Genomic DNA, 22547 nt, shown 5'->3' with positions numbered 1-22547 from the left:
CTTTGTCCATAGGATCCACATGGTTCTTCTCTCCTCTAGATCCGATACTGATCCAATCTGCAGCCGTTCCCAGCCTGTGCAGACCGTGGATGCCATGGCCCTGCCGCTGGTGGGTCTAAAGCTCAGCCCCGGGGAGCGTTGCAGCCCCGCCACCCGACCAGAGGCCACGGCGCACGGCCTAATCGCTTCCTTCCTAGCGCTGTTATCGGGCTGCTCGCCCTGCACTTTAGAACCAACCTGCCCCGGTCAGCGTCCACTCATGAAGCTGGGTGAATCACTGCAGGTGACGTGGAGGGGACAGCATTCTCTGTAAGCCCGGGAGGGGCTCTGGAAAGGTGCCCGCGCTTATCCTGGCGGCGCTGACCCCGGCCACACCTCTCTCCCCCGATCCTGCCCAGGGGTACGGGCGCCCGAGGGGACTCTGCGCCCTTTCTCCTGAAGCAGCCTGGCCATTCGCAGTCACCTGTGGATGATGTCCAGTTGGTGCAGGTACTCCAGCGCGTCCAACACCTGGCCCAGCATGTTCTGCATCCACTGGGGAAAGAGCGAGAGATGCCACGATTGGAGGGGGTCTCCCGGCAGCTGGCTGAGGCAGGTCGGTGACCCCTCGAAGCAGCCAGCGGGATCATGGATTGTTCTCTCCTTGCTTCTTCAGATGGACCCAAAGCTAAAGAAAAGCTCAGAGCCAGTGCAAGAGATTTCTGCCTCAGGTCCCTTTCAGGCTAAAGTGCGCGGGGCTCTTCAGACAGGACAGGCATGTCAGCCAGGGCAACGCCCTCGTTTACAGACCCCACACTCCTGTCCCCACACCGGAGATACTCCAACCTGGGCCCCACCCCTTGTGGGTATCAGAGATATGGAAGCCTTTATTGCCTACTTGGGGCTTGCCTCTGTATGTCATTAGAAGGAAAGACCTCTGACAAAGAACGTTCTGGAAACGCTGTGTGTCAGAAACAAGATCCAGCTGGTTTCCAGGGCAGCGATTTTCAAACCAGGCTCCTGGGAACCCTAGATTCTACCCAGGGGTGTCAGAGAGGGGCTGAGTGAACAGGACCCCGGGCTTCTTCCCACTCCACCTTCCACCCGTCCTCCCACGCCCCTTGATTAGAGTAGCTTTGCCTTCCTTGCTGGGTTTCTGAGCACATGTTGTACTTGAAAGGGTTCCACCACTAACAGAAAGTTTGAAACCCACTCCAGAGCCTACCCCTGAGGTCCACATTGGAAGAGGAGCTACGTGCCCCTCGGAAGCCCTCAAGGGCAAGATGGTGCCCAGAGGCCCCCCGAGCAGAGGGGTGCTCAGAGCAAAAGTAGGCAGAATTTACTTGGGGTGGATCATAGCCCTAATGTGAAAGCGAAAACGACCTAGCTCAAAAGATAACGGGAAAATATCTTCATGACCTTGGGGCAGGCTGGGCTCTCACACAGGCTCAAAGGCACTAACAGTAAGAGAGGCATTGATAAACTGTCTTCGTTGCAATTAAGAACTTCTTGGGGCGCCTGGGTGGCTCCGTCAGTGAAGCATCTGCCTCTGGCTGAGGTCATGATCCCGGGTCCTAGGATTGAGCCCCGCGTCAGGCTCCCTGCTCAACCCCCCGCCCCCCACTTGTGCACACGTGTGGTCTCTCTCTCTCTCTCTCAAATAAATAAAATCTTAAAAATAAGAAGAACTTCTGTTCATCAAAAGACACGGTTAAGGAAGTGAACTGGCAAACCACCGACTGGGAGAAGACACTCTGGATGCCCATATCCACAATATGTAAAGAACATCTACAGATCAATAAGAAAAGACAAACCACCCCAATGTTTAAGTGGACAAAAGACTTGAACAGGCACAAAATCCAAATGGCTGAAAAGCACTCCCTGTGATTACTCATAATAACTCAAGTTAAAATGCAATTTTTAATTAAAATAAAAAGACCGAAGTGTTGGCCAAGAAGTAGGAACTAGAAGGCTTACACCTTGTGCTGGGAGTAACTCCAAGTCACCCAGACCATCCTGGACGCTGGGATATCTACTGAAGCTGCTCTACAGTCCAACAACCGCACGCCCAGGGGTTCGTCCAGAAAAGGTGAGCGTTGAGGTCCGCCAGTAAGCACACCCAGCAGTGTTCATGGCAACAGCCCCAAACTGGAAGCCTCCTGCAGGCTCACAGCGCTAGGCTATGCACAGACCAATGGGGCCACACGACGGGGTGGCACTGAGCCATGAGGGGACGATCTCCTGACACACTCACATAAGAGACCAGACACAAAAGGCGACATGCTGCGTGAGGCCATTACTGGGGACTTTGGGACAGGCAGGAGGATCTCTGGAGACAGAAGTCCTACCGTGGGCATGGCCAGGGACTTCTGGAGCTCCGGGCATGTCTCTGTCTGGGGGAGGTTATGTGGGTGTCTGCCTGTATACAAAGCACCGGGCTGTGCTCTTAAGACTTGTGCACATTACGCCCTGCAAACACTTTCACACGTAAATGGAAGAAAAAATCAGGCCAGACTCCAGTAATCTCTGCCCTCCCCTCTGCCCCGTTGCCCTCTGATTGAGTCTGTGACATCACAAGGCCCAGGTGGTCCCCAGGCCTGGTGTCCTTACTTCAGAGTCAATGACTGTCCTTGTCTCCCTCTTCTTCTCAATGACCTTCTGGAAGCTTTCATCGTTGTAGTCCATCACCAGGCAGAGGAACAGAGAGGAGATCTGATGGGGACATGAGGCCTTAGCCAGATGCCATGGTCCTGGTCCCCAGATGCCCAGGCCTGGGCGCGTCTGTGAAGTTCCCTGCCCCAGGGCCTCCCTCCACTGGGCCACCATCTGCAGTGGCTGTGGGAGCATTGCCAGCGGTGGGGTATGAGCCCCTCACCAGCAGCTCCTGCTCACGCCTCCAGCCTCATCTACCCTCTCCTCCCCGCTCCGCCCCGGTTCCATCTACACGAAGCCCCTCGGACTTTTCTGAAAGTGGCCCAGGCCTTCTGGCCACGGCACACACAGAACCCTGTGCCCGGGACCCCGCCTCTTCCCAGGGTAACTATTTATTCTTTAGGGCTTAGCTTCGGTCCATTTCCTCCCTCAGAGAAGCCTGCCCGGAATGGGATTCCAGCAGACCGGGTCAGGGGCCTCGGCTCAGAGCTCTCACGGGACCCTGTTTTTCCTTCCACAGGGAAATGTCCTCTTGGCTTTTCTGTGTCTCCTTGAGATTGTTACAGGGTGCTCAGAAAATACTCATCACACAGTGATGACCCCTCCCTAAGGCTTTTCTCAGGGCCCAGCTGGAGAGGGGGACATGTAGGAAGGGACCCTCCACTCCTGCTCAAACCCTTGGTTGTCTGCCCCAGACGAGGGCCCTAATGTGGAGGTCCAGTTACAGTCTGACACTAGCCAGGAAGCCTTGCAGCCTCCCTTCACTTCTGGGCCCCCCGCCCCACCCCTGCTAGACCTCCCCCTCAGTCCCATTTGGAATAATTTGCAAGATTCTGGAGCCCTGTAAAGACAAGAAGTCCTATAGCCTACGGGCTGAAGTATAGGGCTTGGGCCTTACAAGACCCTGATTTGAATCCCACTTAGCTGTGTTTTTTGTTTGTTTGTTTGTTTTGGGTTTTTCTCCCCACTCGGCTGTTACTAGCTGTGTGGTCTTGGAGAGCTCCTTAACCTCTCTGAGCCCCAGGGGAATGAGGATGGTACTTCCAACCCTGCAGATCTCCCCAGGTCTGAACATGACCACGCACCTAGTTAGTAAACTGCAGGAGCCACACAAGTCAAAGGTCGAGAGACCCAGGACAATTTGATGCTAAATATGGGGGGAGAGCAGGGACCGGCTTCCTATAACACCTGCTCCTTCCATGGAAGTCAAAAGCTCCACCTTCAGAGGGCAGACTCACGGAGCCTTTGGCTGCAGGACGAGCTCAGGAGCTGAATGCACAGGGCACTGGAGTCAGGGCTACCCGGCCTCGCCTCCTGGCTGGGCCACGGACTCGGTAGGCACCCAGGACGAACTTGTTTCTCTTAGCCTCTATTTCTTCTTTAAAGTCATCTAGCACCCCCCCCCTACGCTGAGACTCTCGGGGGCTCAGAGGAGATGATGCCCGGAGAGCCCCCGGCAGGGCCCCCAGGAAGTGCTGAGACACGGGCAGCCAAATTCAGAGTCACCACCATTACGGCTCGGGGGTTATAATGGCGTCGGGGTGCCCTGTGCTCAGCTCGCTTGCTCCTGGCGCCACTGCCTGGCCGCTGAGCCTGAAGGTGTCCCCTCCGACCCACCTCGCTCTTCCAGATGATGAAGAGCTCCCGGTATATGGAGACGTGGGCATGCTGGAGCTTCAGCAGCGGCGTCAGCTGCGGGGACACGGGCAGAGGAAGCGGAGACGTTCCAGAGACGCTGCTTCTCAGCTAGTGCTTCTGTGTTGCGTGTCCCAACCCAGGCACAAGCTCCAGCTCTGCAGAGGCCTGGGGAGGGGGCGCGGGGAGGGGGTGCAGCCTGGTGCTTTGGAGCCAGATGGGCTGGTGTGGGTCCCGTCTCTCCATCACGTGCGGAGAGCCTCAAGCCTCATCTGAAAACGGCAGTAACAGTGGTATCTGCCTCACGGGGGAGTCAAGAGGGCCAGCGTGAGCTGGTGCAGGCAAAGTGCCTAACGCCGAGGACAGAAAGCGCAGTCGGGGGCAGCTGGAGAAGGTGGTGTGGCCCAAGGGAAGTGGGACACTGTTGTACTTGCACCCAGTTTGCCTCCTGGGTGGCACGCACTCGAGGCCCCAGGGCCCCGCTCCCTGCTGAAGGTGCTTGGAGGACCCACACAGTTGGGCTGCAGCCGTGGCTGCCGCGGCCACCAGGAGCCAGGGGGACAGCCGCTGGTGGTGGCAGGCTGGCTGCGAGAGCAGGTCCCCTAGTGGGCTGGGGACGGGAACAGGGATGTGCACAGCTGTGGTGGTGTGGGGGCTGTGGGAGGGTCTCCCACAGTCTCTCTACTTTGTCGGGATGTGGTCGGGGTCCTTCGCTGCACAGTAGTCACACTGTGGACCGGACAGCTGTTTGCTGGCCAAGCTCAGGAGCCGGGGATTCCGGAAAGAAGGCAAACAAGTAACCGTTAACTAGGAGGGATACGTTTGCTTCATGGGAGATTCAAGAGAAACAAAGAAAAACTGCTCAAAGCCTTTGTCCAGCAAATCCAAGTGCATGTGGCTGTCATTGCTGTTGTTCTCTACCAGGATGTTCTTTTTTTTTTTTTTTTAAGATTTTATTTATTTATTTGACAGAGAGAGAGACAGCCAGCGAGAGAGGGAACACAAGCAGGGGGAGTGGGAGAGGAAGAAGCACGCTCCCAGCGGAGGAGCCTGACGTGGGGCTCGATCACAGAACGCCGGGATCACGCCCTGAGCTGAAGGCAGATGCTTAACGACTGCGCCACCGAGGCGCCCCTGTACCAGGATGTTCTCGTTGGTTCTGACCGGCCGATTGAAGGAATGTGAAAGAATGTACATTTTCTTTGTTAAGATGATTCTGTAGTTCCCACATTTTCTACTGTAACTAATATTTTTATAATTGTAGGAACAACATTTTAAAAGATGGTTCTTGATCGATTAGCCTAGGGCCCTGGCCAACACTGAAACTTTATCTTCTCTGAGAACATATATTCTAAGTTGTCTGCACCTGGATTTAGAAATGAATGTTTTGGATGCAGACTCCCTTCATGACCTGGGGGTTTCTGGCTTCATAGCATGGGGAAAGAACTGGTTCTGACCCTCCATGCCTTCACTGAGGCTCCCATCCAGTCATTCTACAGGAGAGGACAGAACAGTCTCTGTGTGTTCTGCAAAATGTCCTGTAGAGAGGGAACCACCCAGAGAATTACCTCCTCCAGAGCCTCGTTGGCCTGATGCTCATCAATACATTCCACCTGTAGGGGTACAAGAGCACTAACTCAGTAAACATGTAGTCAGACCAGCACCACCACCATCATCATCATCATCACCACCATCATCATCATCACCACCATCATCATCATCATCAACATCACCATCATCATCATCACCATCATCATCATCACCATCATCACCAGCATCACCATCACCACCATCATCATCACCACCATCATCATCACCACCATCATCATCATCATCATCACCATCATCATCATCACCATCATCATCATCACCACCACCATCATCATCACCACCACCATCACCGCTATCACCACCATCACCGCCATCACCACCATCACCATCACCACCATCACTATCATCATCACCACACCACTATCACCATCATCATCATCACCATTGCCAGCATCACCATTTCATCATCATCATAATCACCACCACCATCATTATCATAACCATCACCACCATCACCACCACCACTACCATCATCACCATCACCACTATCACCATCACCACCATTGCCAGCATTACTATCTCATCACCATCACAATCATCGCCACCACCATCATCATCACCATCACCACCATCATCACCATCATCACTACCATCACCATCACCACCATCATCATCACCACCACCATCGTCATCCACATCACCATCTCATCACCATCACCACCATCATTATTCACAGGTGTGCCAGGCTTCTACCACACGGCACCAGACGAGGCCTGGAGATATTCCCAAGTCAGGGATCCAAAAATGCTCTGATGAATGAGAATATCTTTGTTCCTGTTGCAAGGATAAATTTGGGTAGCATAATATAAACTCTGACCAATCATTAGAAGATCCATCTCAGACCATCTTGAAAGCAGGGAAGAAAATAATGTGTTGCCCTTAAAGCCAAACAGCTCTGCTCTGGTCAGCAAAGTATCAACCTCACTACTTCAGTCCTTATCCAAGTTGGAAAGACTGTCGCCGTCACTGAAGGTGGGGCAGTGGGGGAATGCATGGAGAGGGAAAGGGTGATTGGTGGGAAGGGCAGCATCAAGCTTCAAGTCTCTGACATACTTGGTGGCAAAGACAGCAGGCGCATACTATCACCGCATCTAATACCAGACCCTCGCCCAGAGCTTCTGCTCTTAAGACCTCCAAATGACAACCTCTTGTGACTGGGGGTGATCACAGATGAAAATGCAGAGGCAGTGGCTTATTCCCAGGTCCTTACAGACCCCAGATACAGCAGCAGAGAGAGTCTGTCTGTCTTCCCTTCCTCCTGTGCCAGGACTCATGCTTATAGGTGAATTGGGCCAAAACATACAGAAAGCCTTCAACATGTCACATCTTTTGACCTAGAAGCCCCGCCCCTAGGAATTTATCCCAAGGATATCACGGATCCTCAAAAAAATTGCTTATCAGGGTTGTTTATACAGAGTGAAAAATCAAGAACAGGCTAAGTGCTTATCGTACACGAGGGGATGGTTGGGTCAGTTACAGCACATGGAGCCGATGGGGTCACGCGGCCACCACAGCCACGAGAGGAGGAAGTTGTGTCGGTGGCATGAAATGGTGTTTGTAACACATTCAGTGCGAAAAGGTAGTTATCAATCTCTGTGGCATTCTTGTCAAAACAAAGTTTATACATGCTTAGGGAAAAGACTAGAAGGAGACACAAATCCCCACCTGCACCCCACCTCCATTTTTTAAAAAGAAAGAATGACTGGCTTTTTAAAAAGCTCCTTGATTGCCCAGAAGGCAGTGGGCTCCTGCCCCGCTGGCCCGTGATGAGACAATGGGGCCAGCCGCCCCGCCGGCCTGCAGGGGAACAGGAGGAAGGTAAGGACTCTAGGCTCAGCTTCCTCAGGTAGAGGCTGGAGGCCTGGCTGAGCAGAGGTGGCCCCAGCAGCTGATGGCAACGAGGCTCCTCCATGTGCACCGTCAAACCCAATCCCATGGTCTCCCAGCCACCACCATGCGCCACGAGGGGGTGCCAGGGACTCTATTTTAAGGCAGCTCTCTTCTCCTACACGCTGTGTTCAACTGGACCATCCTGACTTAGACACACAAAGCGCTCTCCCCCTGCAGGTCCGTACCCCACCCTGCCATGCCAGCCCTGGGGAAGAGGTGGTGGAAGGGCCCAAGGCCCAAAGTCCTGCCCTTAACCTTGTGTGACCTTGGGTAAGTCCCTGCCCGCCCCTCCTCCACCCCAGTCTTCGCTCTCCTTTGGTAAAAAGGTGGCCCCAGTGAGGTAAGCCTGAATTCAAATGCTCTTGGGAGCTGTCCAACGTTGGCTAGCCTGAAGCCTTGCCAAGCCTCCCTGCCCTTGGCTGTAGAGTGGGGGCCACGGTTCCTGCTTTGGAGGGTTGGCGGGAGAGTGAATGAGATGAGCCCGGCAGGAAGCGCGTGCTGAATAAACGGTAGGTGTGGCTGCCGTGGTTGTTGAAGTAAAAACGAACACCTTCCTACTCCAGCCAGGCGAGAGAGCCAGGTGTGCAGGGAAGCCCAAGGAGCCTCAGGCCACCCCATGTCTACTCTCGACTGGATCTGCCTCTGTGACTGCCGCTAGAGAGGAACCGCTGCCACATCGGGAAGCCCTTCTCCGACACGGGGATGCCGAGCGGATGTCTGGGGGAACCACCCACACGGGAGCCCCCTCTTACCTGCTTTATCACGTGCTTGACTTTGTTTTCTGTTTCCTCCACCACCAGGTTCACCCCCAAGGCCCCAGGACTCATCTGGCCCAAAATCTACCAGCAAGAGAAAGAGAAGCTTTCAGGAAATGCACGTGACTTTGCACTTTTCAAAGTATGCTCAGCCCCATCGCCTCTCCTGCCGCAACTTCTGCAGGATGGAAGAGTGAGTGTCTCCACCACTTTTTGCAGAGAAGGAAATGCCCAGAACGCTGAGGAACCTGAGCCTATCTCTCTGGGGCCAATTCTGGAGCTCTTTCCATCACCCTATACCGCTTCTCCAACGTGCAGCAGGGACCCGTGGGCATCCAAGAGCTGGCACCCCCCTGGAGCAGAGCTTTATTCACTGTCTCTAGCCACTTATTATCCCAGCTTCCAACACCCACCTCCGAACTGAGCATCCAAACCAAAAAACTAACTGGCCCCTAATTGGTGCATAGTCACAGCCACGTGTGGCCTGGCCCTGTGCCAAGCACTCTACAGCCACCACCTGTGAGCAGCACTATTGCTATCTCCATGTTCACACCGGACGAAACTGAGGCACACGGCTCAAGGTCCTTGTGTCTGAGGCTAGAGTGCTAATGAGCGAGCTGGCCTGGATGGGACTAGAACTCTGGGGTCTGACTTCGCAGCCTGTGGTTTGAAGCAAACCTGCAGAGACAGGGCTCTCATGTCAGAACTCTGTGCAGGGAGGCCAAGGGCCACGGGGTGGGGTGGATGCTGGGATTACATCTGTTAGAGGATGGAAAAGGCCTGGCAAGGCACAGAGGAGTGGATGCAGGAGATGGAATCCTGAGTCTAGGGACTCTCAGAGTCCAGGCAAGTCTTGGATTCTGTAATCCAGCCCCTGTGGGTGGCCTGAATCCTGCTTCGGGAATCTGGGGACAACATCCGGAGCAGCTTATGCCAGTCTAAGAATGCACATGCCTAGGCCCTCTTCAGTGGCCGGTTAAACAGTAAAACACACTCATATCCCAGATGGAGTCTATTGTTTTTTCCTGAAAAAGTAACTTTGCCTTTAAAATTCTCTGGCCCCCAGAAACTCATCTCCTTTACCACTGGCTGACTCCCCAGCTGTCCTCCCACACAAACAGAGTTCTCTCAAAGTGAGAAAAATCTAACTTACAAATTGTTTTCCAATTAATGACATCTTTACAAAGACTGAATCTAACATTTAACAAAGTTGACATATTATGTATAGAAGCAGTTAATTAAACATTCATTCATTTTTATTTTGCAGATTTCCTTTTGTTTTGTGATTTTTTCATGTCTTACACATTTTCACAAGCTCTGGAAAAGGCCCAAGTCCTCCTACCTGGGACTAGTGATGGCCTGTATTAGGAGTTTGGGGGACTCCTGATTCTGAATTTTGGACGCTTTAGGGTGTCCTGTCTTCATGGGCCCAAGGAGAGGTGGAGGAGGGAGAGGTGGAGCTCTCTTCCATCAAGTATTCAGACAGTCCTTCATTTCATCCATCCTTTTAGAGAGGGGGGTAAACTGAGGCCCGGAGAGGCAAAGGACACCCGGAGGTCACCTATGGAGGTGCCAGAGGTCACCCTACGCCCTGGAGGCAGACCCTGGCCTGGGGTGGCACCTGGCCATTGGCCATCTCTCCGGGGGCTGTGACCGGTAAACCAGTAGGCGGTTGGGGAGATGGCAGGAGGTCCAGGTCCCTGGCTCGCCCCAAACCGGCGGGTTCTCGTCACCCCTGCCTCCCCACCAGGGAACAACTTGGCACCTGGTACTTCTCCATAGTGTCCCCAGGGGAGACTCCCAGTCTCCTCTCCCTCGGCAGGGGCAGGGCGCTAGGGGTGCGCCCCTAGCCCTAGCCCGCGCGCTGGTCCTCGACTGAGCATGCTCAGTAGAGGCGACCTCCGGGCGAGCACCCCATCCCCCACCCCGGGGGCGACCGTCAGCCCCAGGTGTGTCCGCCGGGGCTCCCGCACGCGCCTCCAGCGGGATGGCCCTCCTGGCCCGGTGGCCTCAAAGCGCGCCACGGGCGGGGCCTGAGGGTGGTGGGCGGGGCCTGAGAGCGCGGCGGGCGGGGCCGGGCGGGGCCGGGCGGGGCGGGCGAGGCTGGAGCGCGGCGGGCGGAGCCTCGAGCGCGGCGGGCGGAGCGGCTGCGGGCGGCGCGCGGCCCCTTTAAGGCGCGGCCGGGGCGGGCCCGGCGGCGCGGCCCCTTTAAGGCTTGGCCTACGTGGCAGCCGCTGGAGCCGCGGACGAGGAGCGAGGCCGGCCGCCGGGCACTTCCTGTGGAGGCCGCAGCGGGCGCGGGCGCCGACGGGCCGAGCGCCGAGCGAGCGAGCTGAGCGAGCCGAGCCTCCCGCCGCCGCCATGGGCCAGAACGACCTGATGGGCACGGCCGAGGACTTCGCCGACCAGGTGCGGCCTGCAGCCCGGCCGGGCCTCCGGCCCCGGCCCCCGTCCGGAGCCCCTCTCCCGCGGGGCCCCCCGACCCCGGCTCCCCGCCCTCCCCCCCTCCCCGGGCCCCGAGCCCTCAGCCACCCCCACAGCCGGCCCCAGACCCCGGAGGGCTGCCCCGAGGTCTAGGCCGTGTCCCCACTCCCCGCCCCCCGCCCCAGCCAGAGGATCGCGCCCCCTCCCCCAACCAGGGCATTCCCTCCTGGGCTCGTCGCACTTCCCGGCCCGGGGCTCCCCCAGACCGGCCTCCGGGCCCGGCCTGCCCTTGTCACCGCCTCCCCACCAGGGCTCTGGGTGTGTTCTCGGGCCCGTGCTTCGGCACCCAGGTGGGTGAGTCGTGCCCCCCGAACCTGGTCTGGGCGCTCCCAGGAGAGGGGTGTTGAGGGGCTGCCTCGTCCCCTCCTGAGAAAGGATCCCGGGGCCTGGGGTCCTGGGGGGCGCCGCTGGTTTGGGCCAAGTCTGGCAACCGGGGAGCGTCCTCTCCCTTTTGAACTGTCGGGGTGGTCCCTGCACGCTTCTCCTTTCACTGGCACTCTCAGGGGGCGGGGTGGGGAGCTCTGATCCTGAACAGGGGTTGGTCAGCCTGGAGGCCTGGGGGTCCTCCCAGAGGAAAGGGGGCGCCCTGGTCTGTACCCCAGCTACAGAAAGCCACAGCACTTTTTTCTTTGCTCTTCCCCAGATGTGTTGGACTCATGGGGTCCCTCTGACCCTCCCAGCATTTTCCCTCCCTGTTTGGACTCTGCCCTGGGACTGAATTGAATGGGTATCTATCTGTACACAAACCTGGGAGGAGGGGAAACCTATCTTCCTGGGGTTGTTTTTTTTCCCCTTCCAGAGTGTACAGGTGGCATTCTGAGCAACAGGGAGGCTGAAGCAGGCATTTGACTCAAACCGGATGGGCAGAATCAGACCCTAGAAAGGGGAGAGGACGGAGCTTCCACCCTTTCTTGATTAAGCTTTTGATTATTTAGAGTCCCTTTTCCTTGTGAAAGTATCCTGTTATGTTTGCGGGTTAGCAGCCTTATCCCTGCAAGGCAAACCCGGGTCAGGCCCAATTGCCATTTCGTTCCTTAGTTCACTTAACGTGCTTGTGGTTTTGCCAGAGTTAACAGTAGTGAGGTTAAGTTTTTAATTTTTATGGAGGTAGTATTGAGTAATCAAACTCTGAAGCTTAGGTTTATTGGAAGGCTTGTATGCGTTTGTGTGATTTTAAGAAAGATAAATGAGTGTTTTCTGATCAGGTACGGGTGAGCAAGATTTTCCACTGTTCCCCTCAAGGGGTGAATCTTCCTAGTGTGGTCTGCTCATTGGACTCTCATTCCACCACTTTCCTGTGAGCTGGTATTTTAAAACCAGTTTGGGGGCGAAGAAGTGTATCAACGTGAAGAAATAGTTTTTCCTGAGGTTACGGTTCTGTGTTTACAGACACAGTTTAAAAATTGTATCCTTCACAAAAACGGTTCATACCGAGAGCTCTCAAGGACCAAGTAGGCCTTCCTTCCCTGTCAGTTTTCATTGACATGGTTTTAGTGACCCGATTTCAGTAGCAGCTCCCGAAGAAGATGGCTCCTTTCAGCCGAGGGGACTGTGAGAGCTCTGTACGCTCACTCTTCAGTCCGGAGAACCCTGATTTTGCAAGTGGATTTCATAACCAAATCTAGCTAAAATGTCTCTAACCCAGCTACTGCCAACGATCAAATGATAAACTTTCCCACAGGAAAAAAACAAAAACAAAACAAAACAAAAACCACGGACTTCAAAATCTTTTTATGTAATGTTTTCTTTTTCTCCATGCATTTTGTTTTAAATGAAAGAAGCAGAATCTTGGAACCGGAAAGGCCTTTGAGGGGGACGCAGGGCCTGCTTGCACCAAGTTACTGCTGGGAATGAAGGCAGGGCCTGCTGGGGCTTCTAGACTGGCCTGGGGCCTAGCCCTGGGGGCAAACCTAGACTCCAACCTCGCCTCGAGGCTGGTGCCACATAGGACAGGCTTCTGAGGCCTGGTGTTCTTCTGGCACAAAAGGAGGGAAAAGGACCGTCCTTGTTAAAGGGCACGCTGCGTCAAACCCAGCACGCAGCGTGGCCCGGCGCTGTGTCTGTCAGGCAGTGAGGGCTCCCGCTGTTGGCTTATCAGTGCCAGGGCCCACCTGGGTGGTGGCAGCAGATGTCCAAAGACACCTCCATGCCCCCTTGTGGGTGATTGGGGGGGGCAGTGGCCCTCGTGCTCTTCAAAACCAGTCGGGAGCCTCTTCTCCCACAGGCCGGCTCGACGCAGGAGGATGTGGGCAGATCAGAGCGCAGAGCCAAAGTGACGGCTTCCCGTGGACAAAATCTGGCCAAGCTGCGGCGGCGTTTTTGTTTTTAACACTTATCCACATAATATTAAACCAAAGCTGCCAGTGATAAAGGTGCTGGGAGTCCAGGCTTTTAAAATGAAAATGATTTCGTTTGAAAGCAATGGGGAAATGTCAAAGTCCCTGAGCAGGTAACATGACATACCCATTTTTTTCAAACCCTGTCTTGAGGAAACAAAAGCAAAAATCAAGTGAGGATTTGGCCAGAAGGTCTGGGTTGCTGAGAGGGAACCTAGAAAGGCCTGTGTTTCCCCCAGTCATTACGACGGGAATCCTGAGATGCTAACTCTGGGCCAGGTCCTCCATTCTTGGTGCTGTGTTACCCCCGGGAGCGTGTGAGGCTGGCCACAGTGTCTCCGTCTTCAGCTGCGGGGAGGGTTGTCGTTCGTGGCACGCGGTGGGGGGGCTGAAGTTAGGAGTCGGAAGGCGGGGCTCCTTGCCTCTTGGCTGTCCCGCACCCTTTCCTTCGGGCCTGCAGGGGTGAGAGCACAGGGTCAGCTGTCGGGTTGGTTCTGGCTGGCAGGCTCGTGCGGAGCTGCATCCCGGGCGTCAGGCTCCTTGCCCTGGGCGGCCAGGGACAGTGTCCTGCTCCCAGGAAGCCAGGCGCTAGAGAAAATGCTGAGCGTGCCCTATGTAGAAGCTGGGCATTCGGAAGCCATCTGAGATCAGGTTGGAAGGAGCCAGAGACCAATGAACCAGCGATCCAAAATTATGTCTGTGTCTTGCAGCTGGCGCTCGCGGCCATTCAGCAAAACGCAACCCGCGAGCACATCTACACCGTAAACAGGAGTATTAGCACCTAATGGGTTCGGCCTGACAGCTTATTGCCAAGGTGACAGGGAAGCTGAATGGGGCCTTGCTCTCCAGTGGGGCCTTTGGTGTTTACCTGTCTTTGGCATGACAGAGCCACTCCTGGGAGCTCCGACCCCCAGGAGCCCCCCTTGGCCTCTGGTCAAGCGTTGGGTAGCTAGGATGGGCCCGACAGAACCGTGCTGGGGCGTACGCAGGGCACAGGTGTTACCGCTCTGGGTTAACTGTGGATGGCCGATGGGTGTGAGTAGGGCTCTGGGGACAGTGATGGGTTCTGAGTACCGTTTTCCTCTTGTTCCTGTGCTCTGTGCCCCCCTCCCTCCCGGGGCTTCCTGCCTTGCGCCATCAGGAGTGAGGGGAGAGGGCAGGGAGGGCTCATTCTTCCCTGCTTGCCCGTCTTAGGAGGTTAAGAAAAGCCACCCTACCTCTTCTGGGGAGCGGGGTGGAGACATGGGGGGACTGTGGTTAGCGAGTCTTCTCCTGGAAAGTGAGGCGCAGCTCAGTTCTCTTCCATGTGACCTGTTGCCGCTCTCCTATGGTTAGGCTCTTGGTCACATGGGGTTTTGGTACAGAAAGGCAGGCCATCTCCAGGGCCTGCTGACACTTGTTCCTGTGCCTGGAGGTGCAGTGGGAACCCACAGAGGAGCACTCCGGGAGACATGCTGGGGGAGCTCTGGGGTCATGGTGGATGCACACGTGTGAGTCACTGAACCCTTGCTTCAGCTCTGACTCAGCCTGATGGGAGGGAAGTCACCCGACCACAAGGTCTCATTATCTGGGACGTGTGGGCTTGAGGTGGCCCTCGAGAAGGGCAGCCCCAGTGCCTGGAGATCGAAGGTCTGACTCCCCTTTTGCACTTCCTCAGAGTTGTCCACCAAGAACTGCACACTGTTTCCCTCCGGTCCTTTCCGTCCTGAATACTCTGAGAAAGTAGGGTTCTCTGTGTTGCACGGGGGCTGCAGGGGGCTGTGGGACGTGATCACTGTGTTCTCAGAGTTATGTCATGGGTGGGGTTTCTGGAATCCCCACCAGAATAGTAACCAGTCGTAAATAAATCCCAGCTTTCCGTATCGCCTAAGTCCCTCAGATGCTGCCACTGCTTATGGACTGCATCATGTGTGACTGCAAGGTTCTTGGAGATGCCTGTGAAAAGCCAGCCCCACAGAGACTGGCCGTCCTGTCCTACAGTCCGTCCCTGCTCGGTGTCTGCCTCCAGCTCTCCTGCCACGATTCTCTTCCTTCCACGTGCGGCAGTGGCCGGTCTCGGTGTCTCGGTGTCCACAGTGGGCAGCACCGGCCTGCAGGGCCCGTTGGTTGCTGGATGCCGGTGCTGCACGCGCACCAGACAGGGGCCACTCTGGGCTCTTGGGTGCTGCCAGCATGCCCGACTCGGGCTCCTCCCTGCGGTGTCAAGGGGGATGCTGTCCACAGATGCATGATGTGGATTCAGTGGCCAAGTCTGAACTATTGTGACCAACATGCATTCAGGGAATCTGTAAAATTGGGTCTGGCCTCATGTTTGTTTATTTATTTTTTAAACCGTTTTTTAAAAAAGATTTTTTTTAAAAAGATTTATTTTATTTATTAGACAGCCAGCGAGAGAGGGAACAGAAGCGGGGGGAGTGGGAGAGGAAGAAGCAGGCTCCCAGCAGAAGAGCCTGACGTGGGGCTCAATCCCAGAACTTCGGGATCACGCCCTGAGCCGAAGGCAGATGCTTAACGACTGAACCACGCAGGCGCCCCGTTAAAAAAGATTTTTATTTATTTATTTGACAGAGCACAAGCAGGGGGAGCGGCAGGCAGAGGGAGAAGTGGGTTCCCTGCTGAGCAGGGAGCCTGACTCGGGGCTCCACTCCATCGCAGAACCCTGGGGTCGTGATCTGCGCCAAAGGCAGATGCTTCACCGACTGAGCCACCGAGACGCCCCTAAACATAGGTTTTCCTTCCATGCTCAGTCCGAACAGGTGATTATTAGAGGCTGGCTGGTTTTAAAAGAGGCTCTGGCGGGGCGCCGGGGGGGCTCAGTGGGTGAAGCACCTGCCTTCGGCTCAGACCATGATTCTGGGGTCCTGGGATGGAGCCCCTCGTCGGGCTCCCTGCGCGGTAGGAGTCTGCTTCTCCTCTCTCTGCCTGCTGCTCCCCCTGCTTGTGTGTGCGCCGTCTGTCAAAATCTTTAAGAAAAAAGGCGTGGGGGCCCTGGAGCGGCCTGACTTACAAAGTATAGTCAGCCCTAAGCCCGGACCACATCTGACTTTGAAAATCAGATATATGCTTAGTTCACAGCACAGATAACCTGAATTTTGGCATTTTTCCCCCAAGCCCAGAGCTGTCTCCTCAGCATGTCTCATGGGGAAGGGAGGAGTCTCCCGAGACATTGCTCTTTAATCCTCTTGACCCAGACGCTCAAATTAGGAGTACAGACTCCTCACGGAGGCTCGTAAACACTACCTGTGCGTCTTGGGCCGTGCCGCCGAGCAGTGCGTGTGTTAATGGGGGTGCTGGACGGTGAGGGGCTCCGAACGAGGCCCAAGGGCCGGGCTTGTGTGCTCCTCCCTGGGGAGCACAGAACCACCTCTCAGCTCCAGTGTGGAGGAAGGTCACACCTCCCATGTCTGTCTGCCTGCCTTTTGGGGTCAGCCTCCCCGGGAGTCCCACCGTGGCCCCAGTCTCTGTGTCTCTACGGACAGGACTGGGAGCACTTCCACCGTTGACTGTCGCTGGGCCTTATGAAAGCATTTGGGGGCCATGCGGCAGAAGTGGCAGGGTTGGTGGCATCCGCGGTCCCTGTCCCCCCTGTCTGATGCCGGGGTGTGTGGACACCAAGTGTCCATATGTCCTATGTGTGCTCTACGTAGACCCCAAAGTTCACAGGGGCATTCGAGGCCTCTTGTTGTAGACAAGGTTCCTTCTCCTTCCTCCTTCTCTGCTTATTCACACTGGGAAGAGTCTTAGCAACCACTGATCCAGCTGCTGTCACTTTGTCGAAGGACAGAACCGGTCCCCCGCCTCCAGAAGTGATTCGGCTTGTCCACAGCCAGTGCCCAGGCTGGCGGCGCTCACACCAAGCCTCGAGCCTCGTCTTCCCAGATGCACCTGGCTGCTTGTCTAGGCCTCTGTCTGTCTCTCACTGTGACCTCTGCCACCACTTCAGGGAGGGTCAAGGGCTGAGCAAGCGCGTGCAGAAGCGCCACTTTGGGGCTCAATCAAGCTCAGTAGATTTGAAGAGAAAGGACAGCTGATTTGTAAGCTCTTTCTCCCCCCTCTCCCTCCCTCCCAGGTGAACCTCCACCTTGGGGCTCAGTCAAGCTCAGTAGATTTGAAGAGAAAGGATAGCTGACTTGTAAGCTCTTTCTCCCCCCCTCTCCCTCCCTCCCTCCCTCCCTCCCAGGTGAGCCTGGCTGCTGTGGCCCAGGTGGAGGGGGAGGGGAGGCTCCTCTGCTGACTGAGCAAAGTTGGCCAACGGAAGGCTGATGGAAACAGCCAGAGGCTCATTGCCTGCGGCCTCAGAGATCATCAGCTGTTTCTAGAACTTGAAAGCAGCTTCTCCAAACGCCAACAATTAAGAGACAGAGACGCTCTTAGATACTAGATAGACCTTGGTTGGTGCCGATAAGGGTTCATCCGCTCTAAGAGGGGCTGTGGCATTCATTGGACCGTCCCTTTGTGGGGGCCAGACCCAAGGATGCCCTTTAGACTCTGTGCCTGACGCAGCACTCCTGTGGGTGGGTCCCAGTCTTCTGCGAGCGGCCGCTGCTGCCATGTGTCGTAGCGTTTCCCGTTGCACTTCGTTTCAAGGTTGGAAAGAGAAAGTGGCTGCCAGGACCCGAGGGACATTGGTGCCTCCATTCAGCTCGAGCATTTGTTTCCTAACCATGCCATTGTTAATGGCCCACCTCTCAGGGCAGGAGTACGTTCTGAATGTGTTTTCTCTCTCCTTGATGTTTGCCCGCGATTTTCCGAACTTGAATTCCGCTGCTGTTGACACAGTTGTCCTTCCGTTTGTTAGCGTGTCTTTGTAAGAGACGCACAGGGCTGTGGAGCCGTGAGCCGCACCGGTTCCCCGTGTGCACTCCTGGCGCCAGCACGCAGCTGCCCAGCCCACCTTCTGTCCCACACGGGCTCCCAGAGGGGCTGGGAGATGCGCGCCCGGCTGCCAGAGCCTCCTCTGGCTGCTCCGAAGGTTCTGGCCCGGTGTAGACATGTGAGCTTACCATTTGGTTGATGGAGAGGCCCTCTGGGCCTGGGACCCTGCTGTCACCTAAGTGGCCTGTCATCTCAAGAGTGTGCTCAGCTCTCTTCCGTCTAGAGCGGGTCTGAGCCCCTTTGGGGGTGCTGGGCGGCCAAGGCTCAGCGTGTGTGACCAGCAGGCCAGGTCGAGTCTCAGCCCGCAGCGTCGGCTTGGTGCAGCACTGAGCGAGCCCCTCGCCCCTGTGGGGTTCAGTGTGCCCGTTTGTAGAATGAGAGGTTCTCAAGGGAGTGGGGGACACGTGGCACTGTCTGGAGGCGTTTTTAGTTGTCACAATTGGAGGGGGCTGCTAATGGCATCTGGTGGGCGGAGGCCAGGGATCCCGCTTACCACCCTTCGGTGCAGGACAGCCCACGACAGAGATGCCCGGGGCGCAGGTGGGGAGGCTGCCCCCGGTGAGCTCCTGAGAACACGTGCCGTGTGTCTTGTGTCATTCCCGCGTTTGACGACTGTCGTTGCCTCCTCCACACAGGTGCTGAGAGAACAGGGGTCACAGAAGGGCGCCCTGGTTGTTGCCCTGGGGGTCTGAGCCAGACAGGCCTGTGGCACACCCAGACCCACGGGACAGCGCGGGGAGAGGTGCTGAGGGTCCCTGCACCCGCCGGGGGTCTCGTGTCCGCCCCGCAGCTGCCTCAGCTGGTTTCTGTGGCCCACAGTTCCTCCGAGTCACGAAGCAGTACCTGCCCCACGTGGCACGTCTCTGCCTGATCAGCACGTTCCTGGAGGACGGTGTCCGCATGTGGTTCCAGTGGGGCGAGCAGCGCGACTACATCGACACCACGTGGGGCTGCGGCTACGCGCTGGCCTCCGCCTTCGTGCTCCTCAACCTGCTCGGACAGCTGAGTGCGTGGCCCCGGAGCGCGGGCGGGGCGGGCGGGGGCCAGCGTGTCACCTGAGGGTCTCCTGGGACGACCGTCGCTCTCCCTCCCCTCCTTCCCTGGCAGTGGGTGCTCTGCGTGCTAAACACAGATGACATGGTTCCTGTTTCAAGCACCTGGAGTGGGCCATGTGGGAGATTTGGGTGGGCCGGAGGGGAGCCAGAGCGGTCAGAACCCGGGGTGTCGGGAACGGCTGAGTGGAAGGACACAGGGAAGGGAGAGCGTTAGGCTGGAATGCAGCTCCGTGGGCCTCGGGTCTTCTGCTCCTGACTGCTGTCTCCTGGTGGCAGCCCCCCTCCCTTGTACCTTGGGGGGCAGGAAAGGGGCCTGCACTCTTCCGCCTGTCCCGAAGCTCTCCACCGCAGAGTTTCTGATGGACCACCCACCCTGGAAAAGGGCCCACTCTCTGGAGCAAGGGATCCACTTTCTAGAACGGTGTTTCTGATAAGTAAGGTCCAGTTGACGCGTGTGGGGTCCATACCTCTCACTGATTCTCCTGGAAGTTGCTTTGTCCTTGGGGCTGGTGGTGGGGCTGCCGCTGCTCGGGGCTCAGGTGAGGTGGCCAGGTACCGGTGGTGTCTCTTCGCCGGGACTCGCCCACAGCCCCCTGACCCCGGCCCTTCTCCTTTCCAGCCGGCTGCGTCCTGGTGTTGAGCAGGAACTTCGTGCAGTACGCCTGCTTCGGGCTCTTTGGGATCATAGCGCTGCAGGTACACAGGGCGCGAGGTCCGGTCTCCCTTGCGGTGGTGGGAGCAGAGCTTCTGCAAAAAGGCGTTTTTGGGGATTCAGCTTCACTCCCCCCCTTGAGCCCTCGGCCTCTGCCTGGACCTTCTCTTCTCTTCTGAGAAATCACTGGATTTTCCTCAGAGCAAGCTCAGGGGGGCTGGAGAGGAGGGTGCCCCGAGGAAGTGCCACGCGCTGGGTACCCACGTTTTTGCCACCTTCCCGAGTTTCCTTTGACGGGGACAAGTCACAAGGTTGGCTACAGCCGGGACATTACCTTATCAGTTTACCTCCTAAACAACGCCCAGCTAGCCCCGTGAGCTGTGTAAGTCCTAGCCCGTGAACCCGGATCGGGCCGTCAGCTGCGGGGCTCCAGCCCTCCCCGGGCACAGCTCCGGCGAGCAGGCGCTTGTGAAGCAGGCCCGGGCTGGTCAGCACGCCCTGAGAAATGCCGAGCCAGGCTGTTGAACGTGGAGCCGTCCTGGGGTCCCGCCCTCACACGTATATTGGAGAAACTGCCTGCTGCAGTTAAGTCTATACGAGTCCGAGTGGGTTCGGAAACGCCGAGGCTCCAGTGTCTGTCTTCTCTCTTCCCTGCAGACCATTGCTTACAGCATCCTGTGGGACTTGAAGTTTCTGATGAGGTACGTGTGCTCTGCACGGTGAGCCTCCTTGCCGCGTCTCTAGACTCAGCACTAGCTGTTGGAGGGAGCGTGCTTGGAGTCCGTACCGGGTGCTGGCAGACTCCCCTCCCCACCCTGACCCTGAGCCCAGGGCAGACGACGCCGTGTCTCCCAGCCCCGTGTTCACGAGGGAGGCAAGGAGGGCCAGCCGGACTGTACCTGGTCACAGGGCTGGTCGACAGTCGAGCCGGGGCTAGGACGGGGCCCCAGGGGGTTTGGGCTCCTGTCACTGTTCGGCAGAACAGACACTTCTGTCTTCAGCCGTGGAAGGCCGTCACCCAGCTGGTCCTGCTTGGTTTGGAGAGAGGGACCTAAGGGTTTTTCCTGTGCTCCCGCCAGGGTCTCCTGACCTGGTCTGAGGGGCACGTGTAGTGTCTGATGAGCCTGTGACTCGCCTGGCGTGTCGTTCTCAGGAATCTGGCCCTGGGAGGAGGCTTGTTGCTGCTCCTCGCGGAGTCCCGCTCCGAAGGGAAGAGCATGTTCGCAGGCGTCCCCACCATGCGCGAGAGCTCCCCCAGACAGTACATGCAGCTCGGAGGCAGGGTTTTGCTGGTCTTGATGTTCATGACCCTTCTTCACTTCGACGCCAGCTTCTTCTCGGTAAGTGTTCCTGTTTGCTCAAACGGGTCAGGTCTCCTGTGCTTCGGGGAGGGGCGCTGCTCCCCACCCCCTACCCTGGTTGTGTACTAAGCCTCGTCGAGGGGCTGTCAGAGTGATACTGGAACAAGCTGGTCAAAGGAAGCAAACCTTTGATCCCATTAAGAGGAGTAAGAACCCCTCAAGCTCTTGTGCGTGCGGAGTGGACAAACGACACCCAGGATCTTCCTGACCTTACTGGAGGGCCCAGTGCCCAGTGTGCCAGCCCTCCAGGCTGCCGGCCCAGGCTCTTTACAGACTCCTACTTCTTCCCTTGCCCGCTGCTCACACCTCTAGCAGTAGTGTCCGCACCGGGTGTCGGCTAGAGCCGAAGGCTCTGTCTTGCGTCCAGGAGCTTAAGGCGCACAGCTTGACAGCCCGCTGCGTGCCCTGGCCGGGGGAGGTTCCCGGGAGGGGCTCCTGGCGCCATGGAAGGGGGGAGCCCAGTTCTAAGAAGTACTGGGGGGTATCTTGATGGCTTGCGGGCCACAGGCTCGGACCCGAGTGTGTCCTGCTAAATCACAGCCTGTTCACGGGAGGCTTTCCTTCATCCTCGCCCTGACTGGTCGTGCTTTGGAGCATTGCTCCATAGGCGCCCCCCCGCCGGTGCTCCTCACCGGGACGCGGGCCCCTGTGACATCACCCTGACAAGGGCATGTGGAACTTGCCCATTTTGAAAACAGGGTACATCTCTTCATCCCTCACTTTTTTTTCTTTTTGTGGAATTTCCTACCTTCCGACCTATACAGATCCTCCAGAACATCGTGGGCACAGCTCTGATGATTCTAGTGGCCGTCGGTTTTAAAACCAAGCTGGCTGCTTTGACTCTTGTCGTCTGGCTGTTTGCCATCAACGTGTACTTCAACGCCTTCTGGACCATTCCCGTCTATAAGCCCATGCACGACTTCCTGAAGTACGACTTCTTCCAGACCATGTCGGTGATTGGAGGCTTGCTCCTGGTGGTGGCCCTGGGCCCCGGGGGTGTCTCCATGGACGAGAAGAAGAAAGAGTGGTAACGGGCCCCTCCCCTGCCTGGCTGAGACCCGTGGCCATCGAGGACTGGTTCGGGGTGGATTCGACAAAACTGCCAGCATTCATGTATTCTCTTCCCTTCCCTCCCTTGGTAAAGGCACAGATGTTTTGAGAGTTTATTTGCAGACACCTGGAAATTGATGGCTAAATTTGCTCTGGACCCACAACCTAGTATCTGACCATCAGAGCTGGCCGGACAGACGGCAGTATCTCCC

General features: G+C 56.7%; 2 protein-coding genes across 2 annotated transcripts in view; one reads left to right on the top strand and one right to left on the bottom strand.

Moving 5' to 3' along the window:
• Nucleotides 1-12695, bottom strand: part of STKLD1 (serine/threonine kinase like domain containing 1) — a 23215-nt gene extending 10520 nt beyond the window's left edge. Inside the window, 7 exon segments of the mRNA XM_008709440.2 lie at nucleotides 464-534; nucleotides 2590-2691; nucleotides 4249-4323; nucleotides 5835-5879; nucleotides 8520-8606; nucleotides 9865-10026; nucleotides 11321-12695. Coding sequence (XP_008707662.1) covers nucleotides 464-534; nucleotides 2590-2691; nucleotides 4249-4323; nucleotides 5835-5879; nucleotides 8520-8594 — 368 coding nt within the window. The 5' untranslated portion in view covers nucleotides 8595-8606; nucleotides 9865-10026; nucleotides 11321-12695.
• Nucleotides 10727-22449, top strand: SURF4 (surfeit 4). The gene is made up of 6 exons (XM_040632148.1): nucleotides 10727-10931; nucleotides 19037-19223; nucleotides 19892-19968; nucleotides 20582-20625; nucleotides 21078-21264; nucleotides 22050-22449. Exons 1-6 carry the CDS (start codon nucleotides 10884-10886, stop codon nucleotides 22314-22316), a joined length of 810 nt encoding a protein of 269 aa, XP_040488082.1. The 5' UTR covers nucleotides 10727-10883; the 3' UTR covers nucleotides 22317-22449.
• The last annotated feature ends 98 nt before the right edge of the window (nucleotides 22450-22547 follow it).

Source organism: Ursus maritimus, unplaced genomic scaffold (assembly GCF_017311325.1).
Source record: "Ursus maritimus isolate PB19 unplaced genomic scaffold, ASM1731132v1 scaffold_17, whole genome shotgun sequence".
Lineage (NCBI taxonomy): Eukaryota > Metazoa > Chordata > Mammalia > Carnivora > Ursidae > Ursus > Ursus maritimus.
The sequence above is the reverse complement of the archived record's forward strand: the minus strand, read 5'-3'. Positions and strand labels throughout refer to the sequence as shown.